The sequence below is a fragment of the Littorina saxatilis genome, linkage group LG14, assembly GCF_037325665.1.
Source record: "Littorina saxatilis isolate snail1 linkage group LG14, US_GU_Lsax_2.0, whole genome shotgun sequence".
NCBI classification, from domain to species: domain Eukaryota; kingdom Metazoa; phylum Mollusca; class Gastropoda; order Littorinimorpha; family Littorinidae; genus Littorina; species Littorina saxatilis.
Window position 1 is genome coordinate 13,016,032 of NC_090258.1, and position 18,747 is coordinate 13,034,778.

The window sequence follows — 18,747 nt, forward strand, 5'->3', positions numbered from 1 at the left end:
CTTACATATTTTCTTCTTTCTTTACATTTGTCTTTGTACAATCGCAATGACTTTACACCTTATGTTAATAAGAAGTTCCCAGATGCTTTTGAAAAGTATTACAAAAAGTGATTTTTTCCCCCAACTCTTGTTATTGGTAGCTTTATCGTTCACCAACATGGGATAACGGGTGCCCTTCATGCTTTAGAATAAAATATGTATGATTGTACTAAGCTGCTGCTAATTGTGCAATAAAGCTAGATGGCAGTTGCGATGGTGTTGACACTATACTTGCCCAATTGAGTCTAACTACCTGATGGCTAATCTACTGTGATACCTGTGATAACTGATGATGATTACTGTGATTGGTTTTATGTGTTTGGTTGGTCTCTTCTTTTGGTAGTGCAATAGCGTTAATTATGGATTGTTGTTATCATCATTTACATAAAAACTTATCTGTTAATCCAAACAATGATATAATTACTTTGATGTTCTTAACTACACTTTAACATGGAATGTATGTATGTATGTATGTATGTATGTATGTATGTATGTATGTATGTATGTATGTATGTATGTAGGTATGTATGTAGGTATGTATGCATGTGTGTTGGTGTGTCGGTGTGTCAAGTGTGCAAGTAAAAAGGGTATTGTAGTTGTACATATATTACTTTAGATATTTTTTTGTTATCATGGGTTTTATAATTTTTCTTCTCTTATTCTTTTATAATTATTAATTAATGACCTATATGTGCTGATGACCAATTTAATTTCCTTTGTTGGATCAATAAAATGTTATGAGTTATGAGTTATGAGTTATGATATGACTGGGTTTTGCATATCACCTCTCGACAGAACCAGAAGTCATCCGCTGACCGTGCTTTTATTTTCTAGTAGTATGCTCATGTGAACGAAAGCCACATCAAAGGTTCTGGCATTAGGTATAACCGTTTCACGAGGAGTAACCGGTAACTTAGTTAGTTGACAATACTGAGAACCTGCTTTCACAAATTTCATTGTATTGCCTTTGCGCTAGACTTCAGTATTAAAAAAACAAAAACAGATACGTACATGAAATGATAAAACAAATTAGCTCGTTTTATGAATATTTCTGTGCAGGAGATGCCACCGAATGGGATCCTGTTCCTTAATGAAAGTTTCCCCTGACCGGACCTTTAATTTTAACCATGGTGATTACTAACAGCGACTTCTTGTTGTACAGGAATGCCTGCAACAAGAGCATTTAAAATCACAGTGCATGCGAACAGAGAAGGCTTGTCTATATTTTTTCTTTAATGAATTTTTCTTTTTAAAGACTTAATCCGGACAGTAACGTACATGACGTTTTTGTACGTGCTTATTTCTCTCAGTAAGTACTAGGAGATACAAGTCATGGGCATATATTGATGTGCAGCATTTAGCTTACAGCCGAAAATAGAAGGCCTAAGGAAACTGTCCCGGAATCCCGTTAAGTAAAGAACAAGAAAACCACATGCTTTATACGACTCCCCTTCGGCATGTCTTATTACAGAGGCACCCCAATTTAAAAGACCCCTCCGCCACCCGCCCACCCCAATAGAAGACTCCTTCCCTTGTAATACCCCCATCCCCGTTGACAGAAGACTCCCTGCCTTTTAAGAATTCTACCCTACCCAAAAAGAAGGCTCCCTCACTTTAAAGATACCCCCCCCCCCCCCAGAAGACTCGTATTCTTTGTGTGTGTGCTGTTAGCCTCTGTAGGTTGTCTTTGGTGACACGTCTAAGTGATTTATGTTTATTTTTGTAATTATGTTACGCTTTGGCGAATAATTCTAATTAAATGATCTTGTTGAGGGAGGAATTTCCTCTACAACTGTCTTTACCTAGTTGAAAAATATGCATTTTTACGAATTTTGTAGCGTATAAAATGCACTACAAACAGCCAGTAAAATATCCTCCACGAATCTGTCTTCCGTTTTGGTGTACCTTATCTGGATCATATTTTACGACAATTTAAAAATGACAAAAAATCACTTGTAACAGTAGGCGCGAATGAGTTGCGTTTCTTTCGCCGGGCACTGTACATGTTTACTTTTACTTGACAGTTTTTGACACAGCCGCTACATTACTCTCGTTTAAAAGCTGTACAAAAGTCGTTTTGGCTTGTCGGAGTTGTTCCCCTTTTCCCACGTTTTGGATCCCCCTTTCCATTGTCAGATTGTAGAAAATGGAGCAGTTTTGATTCCTGTAAGTTTTCTTAAATCAATTAAACTTGTTCATTGTATTAATACACAGCTACAGTCTTGCAAAGTTTGTTTGTTTGCTCAACGCCCAGCCGACCACGAAGGGCCATATCAGGGCGGTGCTGCTTTGACATATAACGTGCGCCACACACAAGACAGAAGTCGCAGCACAGGCTTCATGTCTCACCCAGTCACATTATTCTGATACCGGACCAACCAGTCCTAGCACTAACCCCATAATGCCAGACGCCAGGCGGAGCAGCCACTAGATTGCCAATTTTAAAGTCTTAGGTATGACCCGGCCTGGGTTCGAACCCACGACCTCCCGATCACGGGGCGGACGCCTTACCACTAGGCCACCGTGCCGGTAGTCTTGCAAAGACATGGGCATTGTTACAGTGCTTGTTAAAAGAAACCCTTTTTAAGCACACAAAAAGTATCATCTTTTCAAACCTTGTCATTTATCTTTAAGTCCGATGACGTCATCTCAGAAAGGGAAACCAACAATAACAATAACAAGAACAGCACTTTATTGTCCATTAAAATATTACATAAAAATGGAACATTTTCTTCGGCACACCCTGCTTGCCTGTAAACGATTATAAAGACATTTAAAGGACCAGACCACGCTGTTTTAAAGGTTATTAGAACCACTAACCGATGACTGAAGGTTAGAGAAATGCACCTAAAGATTCCAAAAATGTAAAGAAATTCACCGATTCGTAGCTTAATCATTGTGATTTAATTAAAAACGTTCCGCCAAATTCGTCTGCTAAACGAGACTTCGAAATGGCCGCCAGTAGACGAGAACCGGCTGTGACGTCACTTTGTGTTTGGAAACCGAAAGTTACAGCTTACGCTCAAGTGGGCGTTTGCCTAAATCGAGCATCAACAGCACGCCGAAGGAATGCGCACGGCTGCTGATAGCTATGAAGTATAGAAAAAAGGTTCAGGCATCAGTTGTCACCTTTTTCCGATGGGCTTACAACTTCTGCAGCAAGACTGATTAACTGGAAACGGCCAACACGATGTGCTGTGTTTCGCGACACTTTCTTCCAATGCGAACGCAGTTAAGCCGGCAAGAAAACCTGGCACACACAAAACAGCTGTTGCCTAACGCAGTTCCAGTTCCGACAATTGTTGACCACTCACAGGAGGTCAGAAACCGGATACCAATCAGTGTCATCAGAACGATCTGCTTTCACTAAACGCAGACGAAAGGAAGTGAGTACATGTATACTGAATGTGTTCTGTAAGGGATAGGGGTTCAGTGTCACTGGGCGTTTTTGTCAGACTGACAGTATTTGTAGTGGAATGGCATCTGTTCCTAATTTTAAGCACATGTGTTAAGATTACAGATTAAAACATATATCTGTTACTACATGCCCGTCCCCATGCACCCACCTTAAAGTTCCCTCTCTCTCTCCCTCTTTTACACTCACCTGGGTAATCGATGAGTCTCAGGTTTAATCAGTGTCCGTCCATATACACATAGACATTCACACAAACACACACACGTTGTTATAGTTGTTATCTTTTAATTCAGTGTTGTATTAAATGGATAAAGAAATCGTTAATACAGCAAGCTTGCATGAATAATTTGCTGTTGTCCTTTTTTTCAGATCAGGTTCTGTAATACAGTAATTATAATTAATACAAGTACAAATTCATGTTTGCAGTCATACTCATAGTGTGTGAGTGTGTGTGTGTGTGTGTGTGTGTGTGTGTGTGTGTGTGTGTGTGTGTGTGTGTGAAAAGCACTTTGATACTTAAAACATCTGTGTTATTTGATTTTATTACAAAACTGCAGTCAGAATATTAAGCAGACCTATTCCAACAATACATTTTGATCAGCAGTAAATGTAATGTCAAATTATGAACAACAATCATGTGAGCAGATATATCTAACAGAAACAAATAGTCTAGCAAAATAATACAACCAAACTGTACATGTATGGACATCATCATCCACATAAAAAAAATTGATTGTAGGAAGAGCACTCTGTGTTATTACCACTGCTTCAGTCAAACTGCCAGTTCAACTTTATCTCTGTGGGTTGTTTTTTTCTCTCAGAGTAACATGGGAAAAAAACCTTTAAAAAACCTGCATGCTACAGAGCTGGATTGTTTCTAGTGATCATGCAGCATGATTTATCCGCATAGAAAACTACTGAAACACCTAAACAGAAATAACAATGTCTACAGAAAAAATCCACTGTTTGATTGCTGTCTGTAGTACTCCTCTTGCTAACAGTGGCATTAAAATAATTAAAACAGCTATGCTCTCTTGGGGGGGGGGGGGGGGGGAAGTACTCTGAGTACTTTTTGTGTCTACATAGGCAAAACAAAACTATGCAATGTTTCAGATTTCCTGACCCACCCTATGTTTTTCCTCCTTATCCTGGACTATTTTGGACTCTTACAAAAATGTACTTCAAAAATGACAAATCTTAATTTTGCAGGCTTACAAGGAAATTGACTCTTCTCTTACAACCAGAATACACCATGATTTCAAGCAAATAAAAAACTACATGCACCTGAGAAAAAAACCACTTTAATTCAAGAAGTTAGACCTCCTAACCCCAGCTTTTCAATTCAATTCAATACGTTGTTGATGTTGATTATGGAGCTTAACGTCCTCCCAGGTAACTAGGGACCTATATTGGGACATGATTTTTTATACAATGTTAAAAGTGTAGGGTGTAATGGGGGGGAGGGGGACTGCAGGGTGACGGGGTGTAGTCGCTGATAAATTTAAAGGTGCGTTTATTATCTAATATACCAGACATTTTGTTTTGGCTGGTGTACAGAATAACATCACATAAAATCGCACTCGCAAAACATACAAAACACATAAAATGTACACATCAGTACACACATAACCCAAACCACGCATATCCATACCAGCACCATCACACACATATCCACATACATACTCTAGTTTGTACATTATAAAAATAAATACATTATGATTAATATCATTACTAGTCAACTTAAATTCAGGCTCAAAATAGGTCTTAAGATGGATGTTATTTAGTGTAATGAAGAGATTATAAAAACCAAAAAAAGCTATGAGAAAGAAAGTATGAAAGAATTATGCCCATTCTCCAGTGAAAGTTCTGCTGATTGTGGTAACTTTTTTTTCTGTCTAAAACAGGCATCAGGTTAACTGAAGGAGCTGTGTGAGGGGGTGGTGATCCTAACACTGGTCTATGGCAACACTGGCCTATGGCAGCTACAACAAAGCTCTGCATACACAGCAAGACTACAATGCAACAGTGCCCAGACTTTGACTGCTACAGCTAGACCAGTTGACAAAGCTCAAGTTGTCACCAAGCAGGACGCCCCAACTGGTGACCAACTATATAGACTGAGGCTGCCTATCTCCAAATCTGCCAAAGCAAGAATTGTTATTGTCACAGCCGCACAAAACAAGCCTGGCAGAACTGATGAGTAGTTGAACTTGTGATGTTTAATCAACATACTGCACCGTCAAACTGAAAACAATGTAACATAACAATCACTCGACCATACTAATAATGAACAACAACTACTAACATTACACTGACACAACAAAAACAAAGGGAAACAACCTGTGAAACTTGTCATTTTGAAAACTGTTCTGTTACACTTAAAGGGAGATAATAAGAATTCTACCAACTTAGAAAAAGAGCTCTGATCATTACCTTTATCTCTTACACACTTTACACAAAAAGGGAATAACAAAACAAACCAAAAACTTATTCTGAATCACAGGTAAGCACACTGTTGACTGGGAAAATGGTTAAAAACAAAATAACTATGAAACGTTATCCTTTGGCACAAATGCATTTCCATACACTACCAACAGTTTAAATAAAAGGCAAACATGTATAAAATACCACTCTTACTTGAATTTGACACACTGAACACTAATTAAACAGTGAAATAAACTTTGTAAAAGTGCGCACATCATGGTAAATACTGAAACACCACATGGTGAAAGACTGTACCAAAAAACGTACAAAACAATAAACTTTTCCTTACTACAAGACAAATATAATTATTCCTGAATAGAAAATTAACAATAGAAACAAATTGAACAATATTTACCCAATGATGGCCTTTGTGCGTCATGTTTATGGCTGATGTTAATGGAACAAAAAACTGTGGCTTATACCAAGAAAAATGGCAGACAGGAAGCGCCGGAACAGGAAGCGCACCTCATTCTTACAGCAAAATGTTCCTACATATTCTGAATAAACCTTGAATCTATTTTACACATATTTGTTGTAAAATTAATAGCTAAATAAAATCTAAAAACTATCAAACTTGTAGAACTTTACTGATCAAAAAGAACAACAAAAAGCTGGATCTGGAACAGATTTGGACTAACATGATTTAAAGATGGATATGGCATAGGATTTCGCGTGGCGCCTTTCACACTCCCACCAATTTACAGGATTCATAAAAGTACTTGTAATACAAGAACTAAAAATTAAACATGAATCATGGAAATTTCTATGCACATTCACACAGGCGCAACAATGATTGTCACGAATACTGCTCATGGTCACTGATCCTCCACATAAAGTCAGTTGGTTTCCAGGATGAGGATGAGCTTGTGGACAGGTCGCTCGACAACAGAAAGCTTGGAACGTCTTTTGCCATTTTTGTCGAGATCTTTGGCTGCAATGTTCAAGGTCACATGGCGAACAAGACCGTCGTCATCTGGTGATGCTGCAACCACTCTTGCCAGTGGCCACTGGTTGCGGGGCAGTTCTTGGTCTTTCATCAGAACCACGTCTCCCACCTTGAGGTTCCTCTTGGGGTGAAGCCACTTCTGTCGTTGGGTGAGTGCCAGGATGTACTCCTTGCGCCATCTTGACCAGAACTGCTGTGCCAGGAACTGTACGCGACGCCAGCGCTTTCGCAGAAACAAGTCCTCTGTCATGAACTTGCCTGGTGGGGGAAGGGGAACACTGGATTTCATGGTGAGGATGTGGTTTGGAGTGAGGGGTTCTGGTGAGGTTGGGTCACCTTGATGAACAGCAGTGATGGGCCGACAGTTCACGATGGCCATGGATTCGTACAACACTGTACGAAGAGACGAGTCGTCAAGTCGTCCGGGGCAGAGTGCAGTCGTGGTTCGTAGCACTGATTTCACGGTCTGTACTTGTCTCTCCCACACACCCCCTGCGTGGCTTGCGTATGGAGTGTTGAAGACAAACTGGATTTGGTGGTCTCTGAGCCGCTGTTTGAGTTCATCTTCATCCATTTCTTTCAATGCACTCCTGAGTTCATTGTCTGCTCCCACAAAGTTGGTACCTTGGTCACAGAAAATCTTCTGCGCAGCACCCCTGATTGCGATGAAGCAGCGAATGCCGTTGATGAGCGAGTCTGTGGTCATATCGTCGAGCATTTCAAGATGAACCGCTCTGGAGCAGAAACAGGTGAAGAGAAGACCGTAGCGCTTCACTTCCTTTCTTCCGTTCTTCACCAACATAGGGCCGAAGCAGTCCATTCCCACGTACGTGAAGGGAGGGGATGGTTCGACTCTTTCTTTGGGTAGATCAGCCATCTGTTGACCTTGGGCGTCACTTCGCAGCTTTCTGCAGACGACACACTTGCTGAGAACCTTCGCAACCTGCTTGGAGCCTCCAGGTACCCAGAAGCCTTGGGAGCGGATTTCGTTGAGTGTCATTCCTCTGCCTTGGTGCTTGATTTTTTCGTGACAATGGAGTATCACGAGTCTTGTGACGTGAGAGTTCTTGGGGAGAATGATGGGATGCTTTTCACCCATGGAGAATGAACCTTTCTTGAGTCTCCCACCAACACGAAGAATTCCGTCTTGCAGGAATGGCTCGGTGCGATGAAGCTTGTTCGTTTGAGGCAAACTTCCCTTCTTGGAAAGACATGAGATTTCTGCTGCCAAGAACTGAGACTGGACACCTCTGATGATGGAGAGTTTGGCATTGTGAATTTCCTCCACAGAAAGTTCTGCTGTTGAGCTTTTGTCGCGAGACTTGTTGAGTCGCAAGATTCTTGTCATCACACGTGCTGCCACATTCCAGCTTGAGAAACGAGATAGTCTGTCATCCAAATCTACTGCACAGGACGTAGTTTGGGTTGTCAAGGCAGTGCGAACTTCTGGGTCTTCAGGCTTGAGAGCTGATGACGTAGCCGAGGGTAGGGAGAGCTTAGTTTCCCACAGAAACTTGGGTCCGGAAAACCATTTGCTGTGCATCAGCTCAGCTGCTCTTAAACCTCTTGAAGCGTGATCTGCAGGATTGTCTTCAGATGGGACGTAATGCCATTGACTTGGGTCCGAGAGGTTTCTGATCTTCTGCACTCGATTGGCAACAAAAACATGGAACCTCCTTGCCTCGTTATTGATGTAGCCCAGCACTACACGAGAGTCTGTCCAGAAGAATTCTTCACTGATGGTGTAGCTGAGTTCTTGTTTGATGGCGTGACCAACCTCTGCAGCCACAACGGCAGCTGCCAGTTCGAGACGAGGAATGCTCACAATTTTCTTGGGAGCCACTCTTGCCTTGGCAGCGACAAGAGAACAGTGCGTTTGACCCTCAGCATTCACCAGTCTCAGGTAGGTGCACATTCCATAGCCTGTGGTACTGGCGTCTGAGAAGTGATGAAGCTGGACGTTGGTGATAGAACCAAAGTTGGTTGGGTAGTAACACCTTGGGATAGAAACGAGTTTCAGCTGATCCATGTCTTCTTTCCAGGTGTTCCATGCTGACTGCAGTTCTATCGGCACAGGATCGTCCCATTTGGTGCCTTTGTGGCAAACTTCTTGCAGAATCTGTTTGCCCGTCAGAACGTATGGTGCGATCAGCCCCAAGGGATCATACAAAGAGGCAACAATGGCTAGGATGCCTCGTCGTGTGCATGGCCGTTCACTGGGCATGAAGGAGAAATGGAGAGTGTCGTTGTCTATAGACCACTGCATTCCAAGAGTTCGTTCCAGCGGCAGATCATGGAAGTTGAGGTCCATCGTTTGCATGTTTCCGTTGCGTTCTGACATTGGAATCGACTCCATCACCTTGTAACTGTTGGATGCGAATTTGTGGAGTCTCAGGCCTCCTGTGGAGCAGATTGCTACCGCTTCTTTGATGAGGTTAATGGCTTTCTCCTCTGTCGGCTGGCTGGATAGCCCATCATCCACATAGAAGTCCCTTTCAATGAAGTGAGACCCTTCTGTGAACTTGTCCTGGTTTTCTTTGGCTAGATGTTTGAGTCCGTAGTTGGCGCAGCCTGGAGAGGAAGCAGCTCCGAACAGATGTACCTTCATTCGGTACACAGCGGGGCTGTCTGTGAGGTTGCCGTCTTTCCACCAGAGGAAACGTAGGAAGTCACAGTGTTCTTCAGTCACTCGGAACTGGTGGAACATTTTCTCCACGTCGCAGGTGAAAGCGACAGAGTGCTGTCGAAATCGACTGAGGATGCCCACCAAGTTGTTAATGAGGTTTGGGCCGACAAGTAGATGGTCGTTGAGGCACGTGTTGTTGAACTTTGCAGAACAGTCAAAGACAACTCTGAGTTTCTTCTTCTGAGGATGAAAAACACCATGATGTGGTATATACCATTCTTGGCCTGTGGTTTCTTTGGCTTCTTCTGCATCACCTCTTCTTATGATGTCGTTCATGAACTCGTTGTACTCATTGTAGTACTCTGTGTTTCTTTGTAGCTTCTTCTTCAAGTGTTCCAAACGTTGGGCTGCCAGTACGTAGTTGTTTGGAAGAACAGGTTTTTTCTTGAAGGGAAGCGGCATCTGTAGGTGTCCGTCACTGTCTCTTGCAACGTTTGCGCTGAGAATGTTCATGAACAACTCATCTTCTTGTGAAGTGGGCTTGCCATCTTTTTCGTCCTGCTCAAAGTCTCTTTCCAATATACGACATGCGTCCTTCGGTTTAATGACTGGGAGTTCTTTGGTTGTGACACGATTGCAGACGCTTACGTTCTCAGATGAGGAACCTTGTGACGTCGGCGAGGTTTTCCCAACGATGCCCCATCCTAGATCTGTCCTCACTGCAAACGGCTCCCAGTCACCACCGACTATGTATTGTCTGGGCAGGAACGCATGAGAACAGTTGAACCCGATGAGAACGCCAGGATCACAGTTGAGTAGGGGAGGTAACTCATGCGCAATCTGCTGCAGATGGCTCCAGCTTTTTGCAGTGTTGCAAGTGGGTATGGTGCTTTGTCGCAAAGGAATGTAATCAATGGAGTAGGCAGGTGGTAGCTCAACAAAAGTGTCACTGTTGTAGGCTCGCACACGCAGGTCCGAGACTCTGTCGCATACAATCCCTGACTGGATGTCGTCTCTGAGTGTCTCTATCTTGAGACGCGTGGTTTCTCTGGAGGATGGATTCAAGAAGTCTACGACTGAACGTTCAACGAAGGTTGTGTCGCTTTGTGAGTCTATGAGGGCGTAGACTAATCTTTCCTTGTCAGGATCTTGCTTTGTGGATATCCACACTGGAACCGTCAACGCACTGTGTGAGGAAGCGTTGCATGACACCTTGCAGGTTGTTGCTGTTGTTTCTGTGGCTTGCGTACCTGCAGCATCTCTGGTGCGGTCTCCTTTCTTGTTGACAAAATTATCGTCATGGAGCGCTGTGGGGTGTTTGCCTTGGCATTTCTTGCAGGTGTGATGGTTTTTACAGTCTTTCGCATGGTGACCTGTTCGCAAACACCTGAAACACCGTCTCTGCTCCTTAACGAAAGTTCTTCGTTCTTCAGCAGGCCTGGCTTGAAAGGTTTGACAGTTTGGTAGAAAATGGTTGGTCTGTTTGCAAAAGACACAAAGCTTGCGAGTAGATTGTGAGTCGACATCTGGAGTGTTTTGTGTGTGGTTCACCTGCTGATCTGTAGTCGTTGCCATGCTTACGGCTGTACGGTTAGGTCCTCTGTACTTGGTAGGATGTGATGGTTTGGTCTCTCCTTTGTCCTCTTTTAGAGCTTGTAGAGAGCACACTGGCCTAGTCGCGACTTTGGCCTGTGAGGCGAGAAACTGGGTGAAACAATGGAAGCTTGGGTAACTACGGCCGTCTGTATCATGTTGTGCTACCACGTTTCCCCACTTTGTGATGATCCAGTCTGGTAGCTTCTGTAGCAGCTTCTTATTCTCCTCTTCGTCATCAAGATGCTTGAGACCCGGGATGTGGGGTGAGGCGTTATCCACGGTGACGAGGAAGTCTGAAAATCTTCGCAGATCGTTGTACTCTCTTCCTCCCACCTTTGGCCAGTTGTTGAGTTTCTTTCTGAAGGCGTTCAGTATTACAGATGGATGTCCATAGCGTTCGTTCAGCGTTCTCCATGCGTCGTCGTATGCTTCAGTGTCGAACCTGAAGAATGCTCCCTCGATACATTCATACGCTTCTCCGGCGGTGTAGCGCTCAAGCAGGGCCAGCTTCTCTGCGTATGAAATGTGCGTGTGACCAATCAAGCCCTCGAATGATCGCTTCCACTTGACGAACTGAAGTGGGTCACCAGTGAAAGTGGACGGCTCACATGGTGGCAAGCGACTGTAACTGACGTGAGCGCAAGGCGGCTGACGGTTGTCGTTGACGAGAGTCTGGTTATGGGTGGTCACGTTATCCTCATGGGCTCCCTGACGGACGGTGGGTCTTGCTTCTGGGTGCCCCAACTCATCATAAGCTTTGATCATGGCCTTTGTAGCCCTGATGTTCTGTTCTGCCTCCAAGCGGTCTAGGCGTGCTCTCTCTGCCGCAATTTCTTGCCGTGTCTGCATCTCGACTTCCTGAGCTGCAAGCTTAGCCAACGCCTCAGCTCGTTTTGTAGCAATACTCTCCTGTGATGACCACAAGGAAGCGCTGCTGCTACAACTTCTGCCAGAACCAGAGGTTTTAGACCCATAGACTGAATGGGCATATTCCGTGTCCAACATGACACGCAGGCGTGCTGTTTCTTCTTCTTGGTTCCAAGCAATCTGATCTGTTTCACTCATGCGTATTTGCGCTAGCGATACAATGTTGTTGGTGTTGGCAGAGCAGCAGTCCATTCTCCTCCGCGTCAAGTGGTCAGGAGTTTTAATGTTCGTGAAAGCTTCTAAAACACACTTCCGTAAATTTTCTGCTGTCTGTATTACGTTGGTGAGCTCTTCATCAGACAGTTGGTGTTTTAGGTTCTGACGTATGGTTTGCATACCTCTTTTCCATGCTTCATAAGTGTCTATGAAAGTGTCTTCCTTTGGTGTGACTGTAGCACCTGGTGGTTTAGCCTTTTGACCTTTCTTGGCGTCCATTTCTTCTTTGTATAGTTGGTACTTTTCTGTGTATCTGACTTCACGTTTTGGTCTGGTTGACTCCTCTGACTGACTCATGTTGATGATGCTCTGATTTATTCGTTGCTGTGGGTTGGAGTCAGACGTGGTTGTCCAGGCATGGGTTAGCCATTGGTTTGACTGTCACAGCCGCACAAAACAAGCCTGGCAGAACTGATGAGTAGTTGAACTTGTGATGTTTAATCAACATACTGCACCGTCAAACTGAAAACAATGTAACATAACAATCACTCGACCATACTAATAATGAACAACAACTACTAACATTACACTGACACAACAAAAACAAAGGGAAACAACCTGTGAAACTTGTCATTTTGAAAACTGTTCTGTTACACTTAAAGGGAGATAATAAGAATTCTACCAACTTAGAAAAAGAGCTCTGATCATTACCTTTATCTCTTACACACTTTACACAAAAAGGGAATAACAAAACAAACCAAAAACTTATTCTGAATCACAGGTAAGCACACTGTTGACTGGGAAAATGGTTAAAAACAAAATAACTATGAAACGTTATCCTTTGGCACAAATGCATTTCCATACACTACCAACAGTTTAAATAAAAGGCAAACATGTATAAAATACCACTCTTACTTGAATTTGACACACTGAACACTAATTAAACAGTGAAATAAACTTTGTAAAAGTGCGCACATCATGGTGAATACTGAAACACCACATGGTGAAAGACTGTACCAAAAAACGTACAAAACAATAAACTTTTCCTTACTACAAGACAAATATAATTATTCCTGAATAGAAAATTAACAATAGAAACAAATTGAACAATATTTACCCAATGATGGCCTTTGTGCGTCATGTTTATGGCTGATGTTAATGGAACAAAAAACTGTGGCTTATACCAAGAAAAATGGCAGACAGGAAGCGCCGGAACAGGAAGCGCACCTCATTCTTACAGCAAAATGTTCCTGCATATTCTGAATAAACCTTGAATATTTTACACATATTTGTTGTAAAATTAATAGCTAAATAAAATCTAAAAACTATCAAACTTGTAGAACTTTACTGATCAAAAAGAACAACAAAAAAGCTGGATCTGGAACAGATTTGGACTAACATGATTTAAAGATGGATATGGCATAGGATTTCGCGTGGCGCCTTTCACAGTTATGCAAGCTCCACATTTCTGTTTGCAGTTTAAGCCGACCTTAAGTATGCAATGGTTATGCACATCCCCCCCCCCCCACACACACACACCCCGCAGTTGAGAGTTGTAATGTACCTTTTATTTATCTTACATATATTTGAAGCCTGTGTAGCTCTGTGACAGAAAGAGGTCTCTGATGGCAGTGACCAGACAGGCAGGAAGAACTTTCCTGTTCTTTCGGAAAGTCAGTGAGTGTGCAACTTGTCGGTATGTTCTGAACACATCAAAACATGTTCTTTAATTTAAGCTACATAATATCATGTGGATGCACTGATTGGGTGTAAATAATAACAGCAATTGGTACAGTCAATTCACTAAATGTGCAACAGAACCCTAATCATCAGACATTTTACAACAGCAAACTTCAACAGTCCTTTTACTTTCCTGAATGTCATTATTATTTATTAAAACATGCATCTAGAGCAACATACATATAAATCTTCTTTTATTAAAGTTCATCTGAAATTCAGGCTGCTTTCCCATGCAAAGTACAAATGCAAGTGTCCATAAACCAGGGTTTAATACATGTAGTATGTGAGTGAGTTCTGATGAAAAAGTGATTGTGTTGTAATATTGGTTATTACTGAGTGTTGATGTTACAATGATTACATTATAAAAACAACAACAACAGAACAATGTGAAGAGCAAACTTCTTCTGTGGGCATGCAAGTGAGTTAATCTTGTGTGTGTGTGAAACTATATGTGCCTGAGTGTTACAAATTTAAATGACAACAGTTTTCTTGATAGCCTTTAAAAACAACAACAAATACATACATTTAACAATCAAACAAATATAGGCACCTCAAAAAAAGTTGTATGTACACCTTCGTGGCTGGTGATGCATTCTTGCTCCCCTGCAAGTTTTCATTCTACAATGTACCTCAGGCTAGCTTCCTCTCTCTCTCAAATCTGCCCCTCCCACACAATACAACAGGTACAGTGGCCACTCTGACACCAGTCTCTGAAATAATCAAGAACAGTTAAAACTGCGATGAGCTGTTGTTCTTTTACTCGTGCATGCAAAGCATGAACACTTAAACAATATCCCACTTATTCGCGAGAGCGTTGACAAGGCGAGAGTGAAAAAAAATAGCACAGACTCGAAAGCAGACGATAAGTTCAGCACAGAGAGCGGGCGTGTTTACCTTTGATCGCTGAGACAAACAGAGTCGCAATTTTCATCGTCACTGTCTTTTCACTACTGCTGGAAGTGGCCTCCGCTCCTCATCTTTCATGCTTGATTCGAGGAGAGAAACTGGTAGTTCGAACATGTACGGTTCAATTTCGTCTGCAGTTACGCTTGTTGCCATGTTGGTAAACAACCATCTTCACACAGTGTGACGTCACGGATAATTTATTCATAAGCCAGTCTCGCGAAGATCACGCGGCACAATGGCGGGTCGTTTTGGAGAAGAAATCCGTCGCTTCGGTCACGAAATTCGTCGGATTACGGCCTTAGAAGATTCCGAAGTAAACCAAACATTGTTGAAGACGGTAAGAAAGTGGTTTTCTAACTAACTGCAAACATCGGGAAGTGTTCGGTCGCGCAGGAACACGATTCGAAGCGTTTTTGACGCTAAAACAGCATGGTCTGGACCTTTAAGAGTCAAGCTTAAATGTTGTTATGTCGGGCGAACGATGTACTCCTGTATTCTGAATTGGTTTATTCACATCTCGCATCCCACAACCTTCTTAGTGCCCACCAGTCAGCCTATCGACCACGGCACAGCACGGAAACGGCTCTTCTTCGTATCTTGAATGACCTTCTGACCGCTCTAGACCAGGACAAAACATCCGTCCTCTTGCTTTTAGATCTGTCTGCGGCTTTTGATACGATAGACCATGACATTCTTTTTTTATCGTCTAGAGCACTACTTTGGCATTAGTGAGATGGCTCTCTCTTGGATTCAAAATTATCTCTCAGACAGGAAACAGTTTGTTCTGATCGATGGCCAACAATCTGCTGAAACCTCTCTTGTGTTTGGTGTTCCTCAAGGTTGTGTGTTAGGCCCGGTGCTGTTCATTATGTACACAGCACCGCTGACAACTCTCATAGAGAATCATTGTGTGCTACACGAAATCTTCGCAGATGATACGCAGATCAATCATTCCGCATCACATGACAAGTACCCAGATTTGGTTCTGTCGCTACAGGAGTGTGTGAGAGATGTCGGGGCATGGATGGAAGAGAACAAACTCAAACTAAATGACGACAAAACTGAAGCCATGCGTTTTTCATACTCCACCCCTACCCATGCTAAGTCTATTTCAGAACTCCCACAGGCCATCTCTTTGAACAATATTGACATCAAGTTCTCGGATACATCCCGTGATCTCGGAGTCTTTTTTGACAAAGATCTTAGCATGAAACAGCATGTAGTCCAAACATGTAAAGCAGCGCGAATGGAGATCCGGCGTATAGGTTCCATTCGACAGTACCTTACCGAAGACGCAACCAAAAGACTAGTCTGTTCCGGCATACTCTCTAGATTAGACAACTGTAATTCACTGCTCGCTGAATGTCCCAAATCTGTCACCAAGCCTCTGCAACTAGTCCAGAACGCTGCCGCTAGACTCGTGTTTCGAACACATATGAAACAAAGCGTCACGCCTCTACTCAAACAGCTACATTGGCTTCCAGTCGAACAAAGAATTAAATACAAGATCTGCTGCATATTTTATCAAATTGCCGCGGGCACGGCTCCACAGTACCTGTCCGATCTCGTGCAGAAAAACAATCCTGAAAGAGTTGTCCGCTCTGCCTCCCAAAATAAATTTGTCAAAGCTCCTAAGTATCAGAGGGACGATCATGGTGGCCGCTGTCTTTCAGTCGCAGCTGATCATATCTGGAACAAACTCCCTTTGTCTCTACGTCTCAGTCCATCTCTGCCTTCTTCCAAAGCAAATCTCAAGACTCACCTCTTCAGAGAAACATTCTAGAAGGTTAATGTTGATGATGTAGTTGTCGCGACCCTGTGAATGTGCACTTTCAGATGAACAATGTTTACTGTGTGTGTGTGTGTGTGTGTGTGTGTGTGTGTGTGTGTGTGTGTGTGTGTGTGTGGGCATGTGTGGGTGTGTGTGTGTGTGTGTGTGTGTGTGCATTATAATTGTTGTGTATACTGAGAGTTCGTTCCTGTAAGAGCCTCTGGATTTTTGTAACATTTATGTTTCGTTTTTGGTTTTGTTGTAAAGTGTTTATGATTGTGTTCTATTCCGTCAATGGCGTCATTCTGGTAATGATGTTGTTATTGCTTTTGTAAAGCGCTTTGTGTGTTCGAAAGCGCTATAGAAATCACCATTATTATTATTATTATTATTCAGCATGCTACTGTGTCAGCATTTGATCTGGAATGGGTGCGACCTATTTGGGTTATTCTCAGACAGCTTAGTCTGGAAGCAAAACACCCCGGATGTTTACACCAGCACCGAACTTGTTGCACAATTTTCCAGCTCCAGTTTTGTTCAATTTGTTTAGCTATACCAGTCACCTTGCTTTTGGTCGACCTACAACAGTAGTCCTAGCAGTTTCACTTTTAACGACCTAGAGTGCTGTCTGTGTCATCTTCAAATGTAATGAATATTTTTTCCAGGATATTGGATTATTTCTGTTACGTTCTGCAAATGCTGGATTTTAATGTGGAGAATTGTCAGTTACACAGAAACAAGGCATTATTATATGCATTCTGAAACAAGATAAGCCAAAACAATTTATTAAGAACTGGCGGCCAATATCCCTGCTTAACATATCCTATAAAATGTGTTCATCCTGTATTGCAAATAGATTGAAAACAATGTTACCCAAGACTATTAGTGAATACCAAACAGGTTTTATGAAAGGAAGATTTATCGGGATAATATACGTTTGCTGTATGATGTGTTGATGTTTACTGAAAGAGAAAATATACCAGGTTTGCTGCTTGCAATTGATATTGAGAAGGCGTTCGACAGTGTGTCCTGGCCCTTTTTATAAAAGGCATTGGATTTTTTCAATTTTGGAAATGATGTAAAACAGGTAGATATAGTTTTTTTAACCAAGATATACAGACTTGTGTTACAGTTAATGGCCAACATTCTTGTTGGTTTAATATAAGAAGAGGCGTCCGACACGGCGATAGCCTCTCACCATATTTGTATTTAATATGTTCCGAGATATTGTTTTTAATGTTACGTAATAATTCTGTGATAAAAGGATTGAAATAGAATAACGAGGAAGTGTTATTGTCTCAGTTTGCGGACGATACAACTCTTTATTTGGATGGCAGTAAGGAATCGTTTGTTGAATGTGTTAAAACTTTACAGAGATTTCCAAAATTTTCCGGATTAAAGATAAATAATGAAAAAACTCAAATTGTCTGGATCGGAAGAAAGCGACATTCACAATAAAGATATATGGGGGATATGAATTTTTGTTGGACCCTGGGATTTTTAAAGTATTGGGAGTCAACATTTTCGACAAACTCCAGCAACATTTTGGAAAATAATTATGAAGGAAAATTAACAGAAATAAGAAGAATTTTAAACGATTGGAGCCGAAGACAGTTGACTCCATTCGGTAGAATTATAATTTTGAAAACCTTGGTTCTTTCAAAATTGGTTTATTTATTAACTGTATTGCCAGACCCACCCGATAATTTTTTTACGAGAAGTTAATGACTTTTTATTTTTTCCTGTGGAATGGTAAACCTGCACATATTCGGCGAAATGTCGTTTGCAGACCTTATTGCAATGGTGATTTGAATATGATTGACATTTATACTTTTGTGGCATCAGTAAAGAGGAATTGGATTCGCAGGTTCAAGATGTTGGAATTTGATGTAAAAAAGATTTTTTTTGAAATTATACCTGGAATGAAAGACATATTTAAAGTGGGTGCCGAGTATGTAAATGTGTTAATGAAACGATGTGGTAACCCTTTTTGGAAGGATGTTTTGAAACATTATAAAAAATGCTGTTCCTTATGCGAGGTAATTAATGTGAATGATTTTGTTTTCGAATGTATTCATTATAATTTGAACATTATACGAGATCATGGGACAATTGTAAATAAGGAATGGATTAAACATGAT

The 18,747-nt window shown here is 41.8% G+C and overlaps 1 protein-coding gene and 3 long non-coding RNA genes across 4 annotated transcripts in view; all 4 read right to left on the reverse strand.

Annotated features, from left to right (window-relative positions):
- Positions 1 to 818: 818 nt before the first annotated feature.
- The window catches only part of LOC138946653 (uncharacterized), a 36,831-nt gene continuing 18,902 nt past the window's right edge, over positions 819 to 18,747 (reverse strand). The window contains exon 3 of the long non-coding RNA XR_011449393.1: positions 819 to 1,207. This is a non-coding gene — a long non-coding RNA (uncharacterized lncRNA). The remainder of the gene's footprint in view (positions 1,208 to 18,747) is intronic.
- LOC138947149 (uncharacterized) lies at positions 5,656 to 7,081 on the reverse strand. The gene is made up of 2 exons (XR_011449568.1): positions 6,294 to 7,081; positions 5,656 to 5,698 (listed from the first exon to the last, which is right to left on the reverse strand). It is a non-coding gene; the product is annotated as an uncharacterized lncRNA (long non-coding RNA).
- On the reverse strand, positions 7,131 to 13,633 carry LOC138946731 (uncharacterized). Its single transcript, XM_070318134.1, has 3 exons — positions 13,307 to 13,633; positions 7,357 to 12,711; positions 7,131 to 7,142 (listed from the first exon to the last, which is right to left on the reverse strand). The coding sequence occupies exons 2-3, from the start codon at positions 12,544 to 12,546 to the stop codon at positions 7,131 to 7,133; spliced, it is 5,202 nt and encodes a 1,733-aa protein (XP_070174235.1). The 5' UTR covers positions 12,547 to 12,711; positions 13,307 to 13,633.
- On the reverse strand, positions 13,782 to 15,289 carry LOC138947150 (uncharacterized). The gene is made up of 2 exons (XR_011449569.1): positions 14,824 to 15,289; positions 13,782 to 14,639 (listed from the first exon to the last, which is right to left on the reverse strand). It is a non-coding gene; the product is annotated as an uncharacterized lncRNA (long non-coding RNA).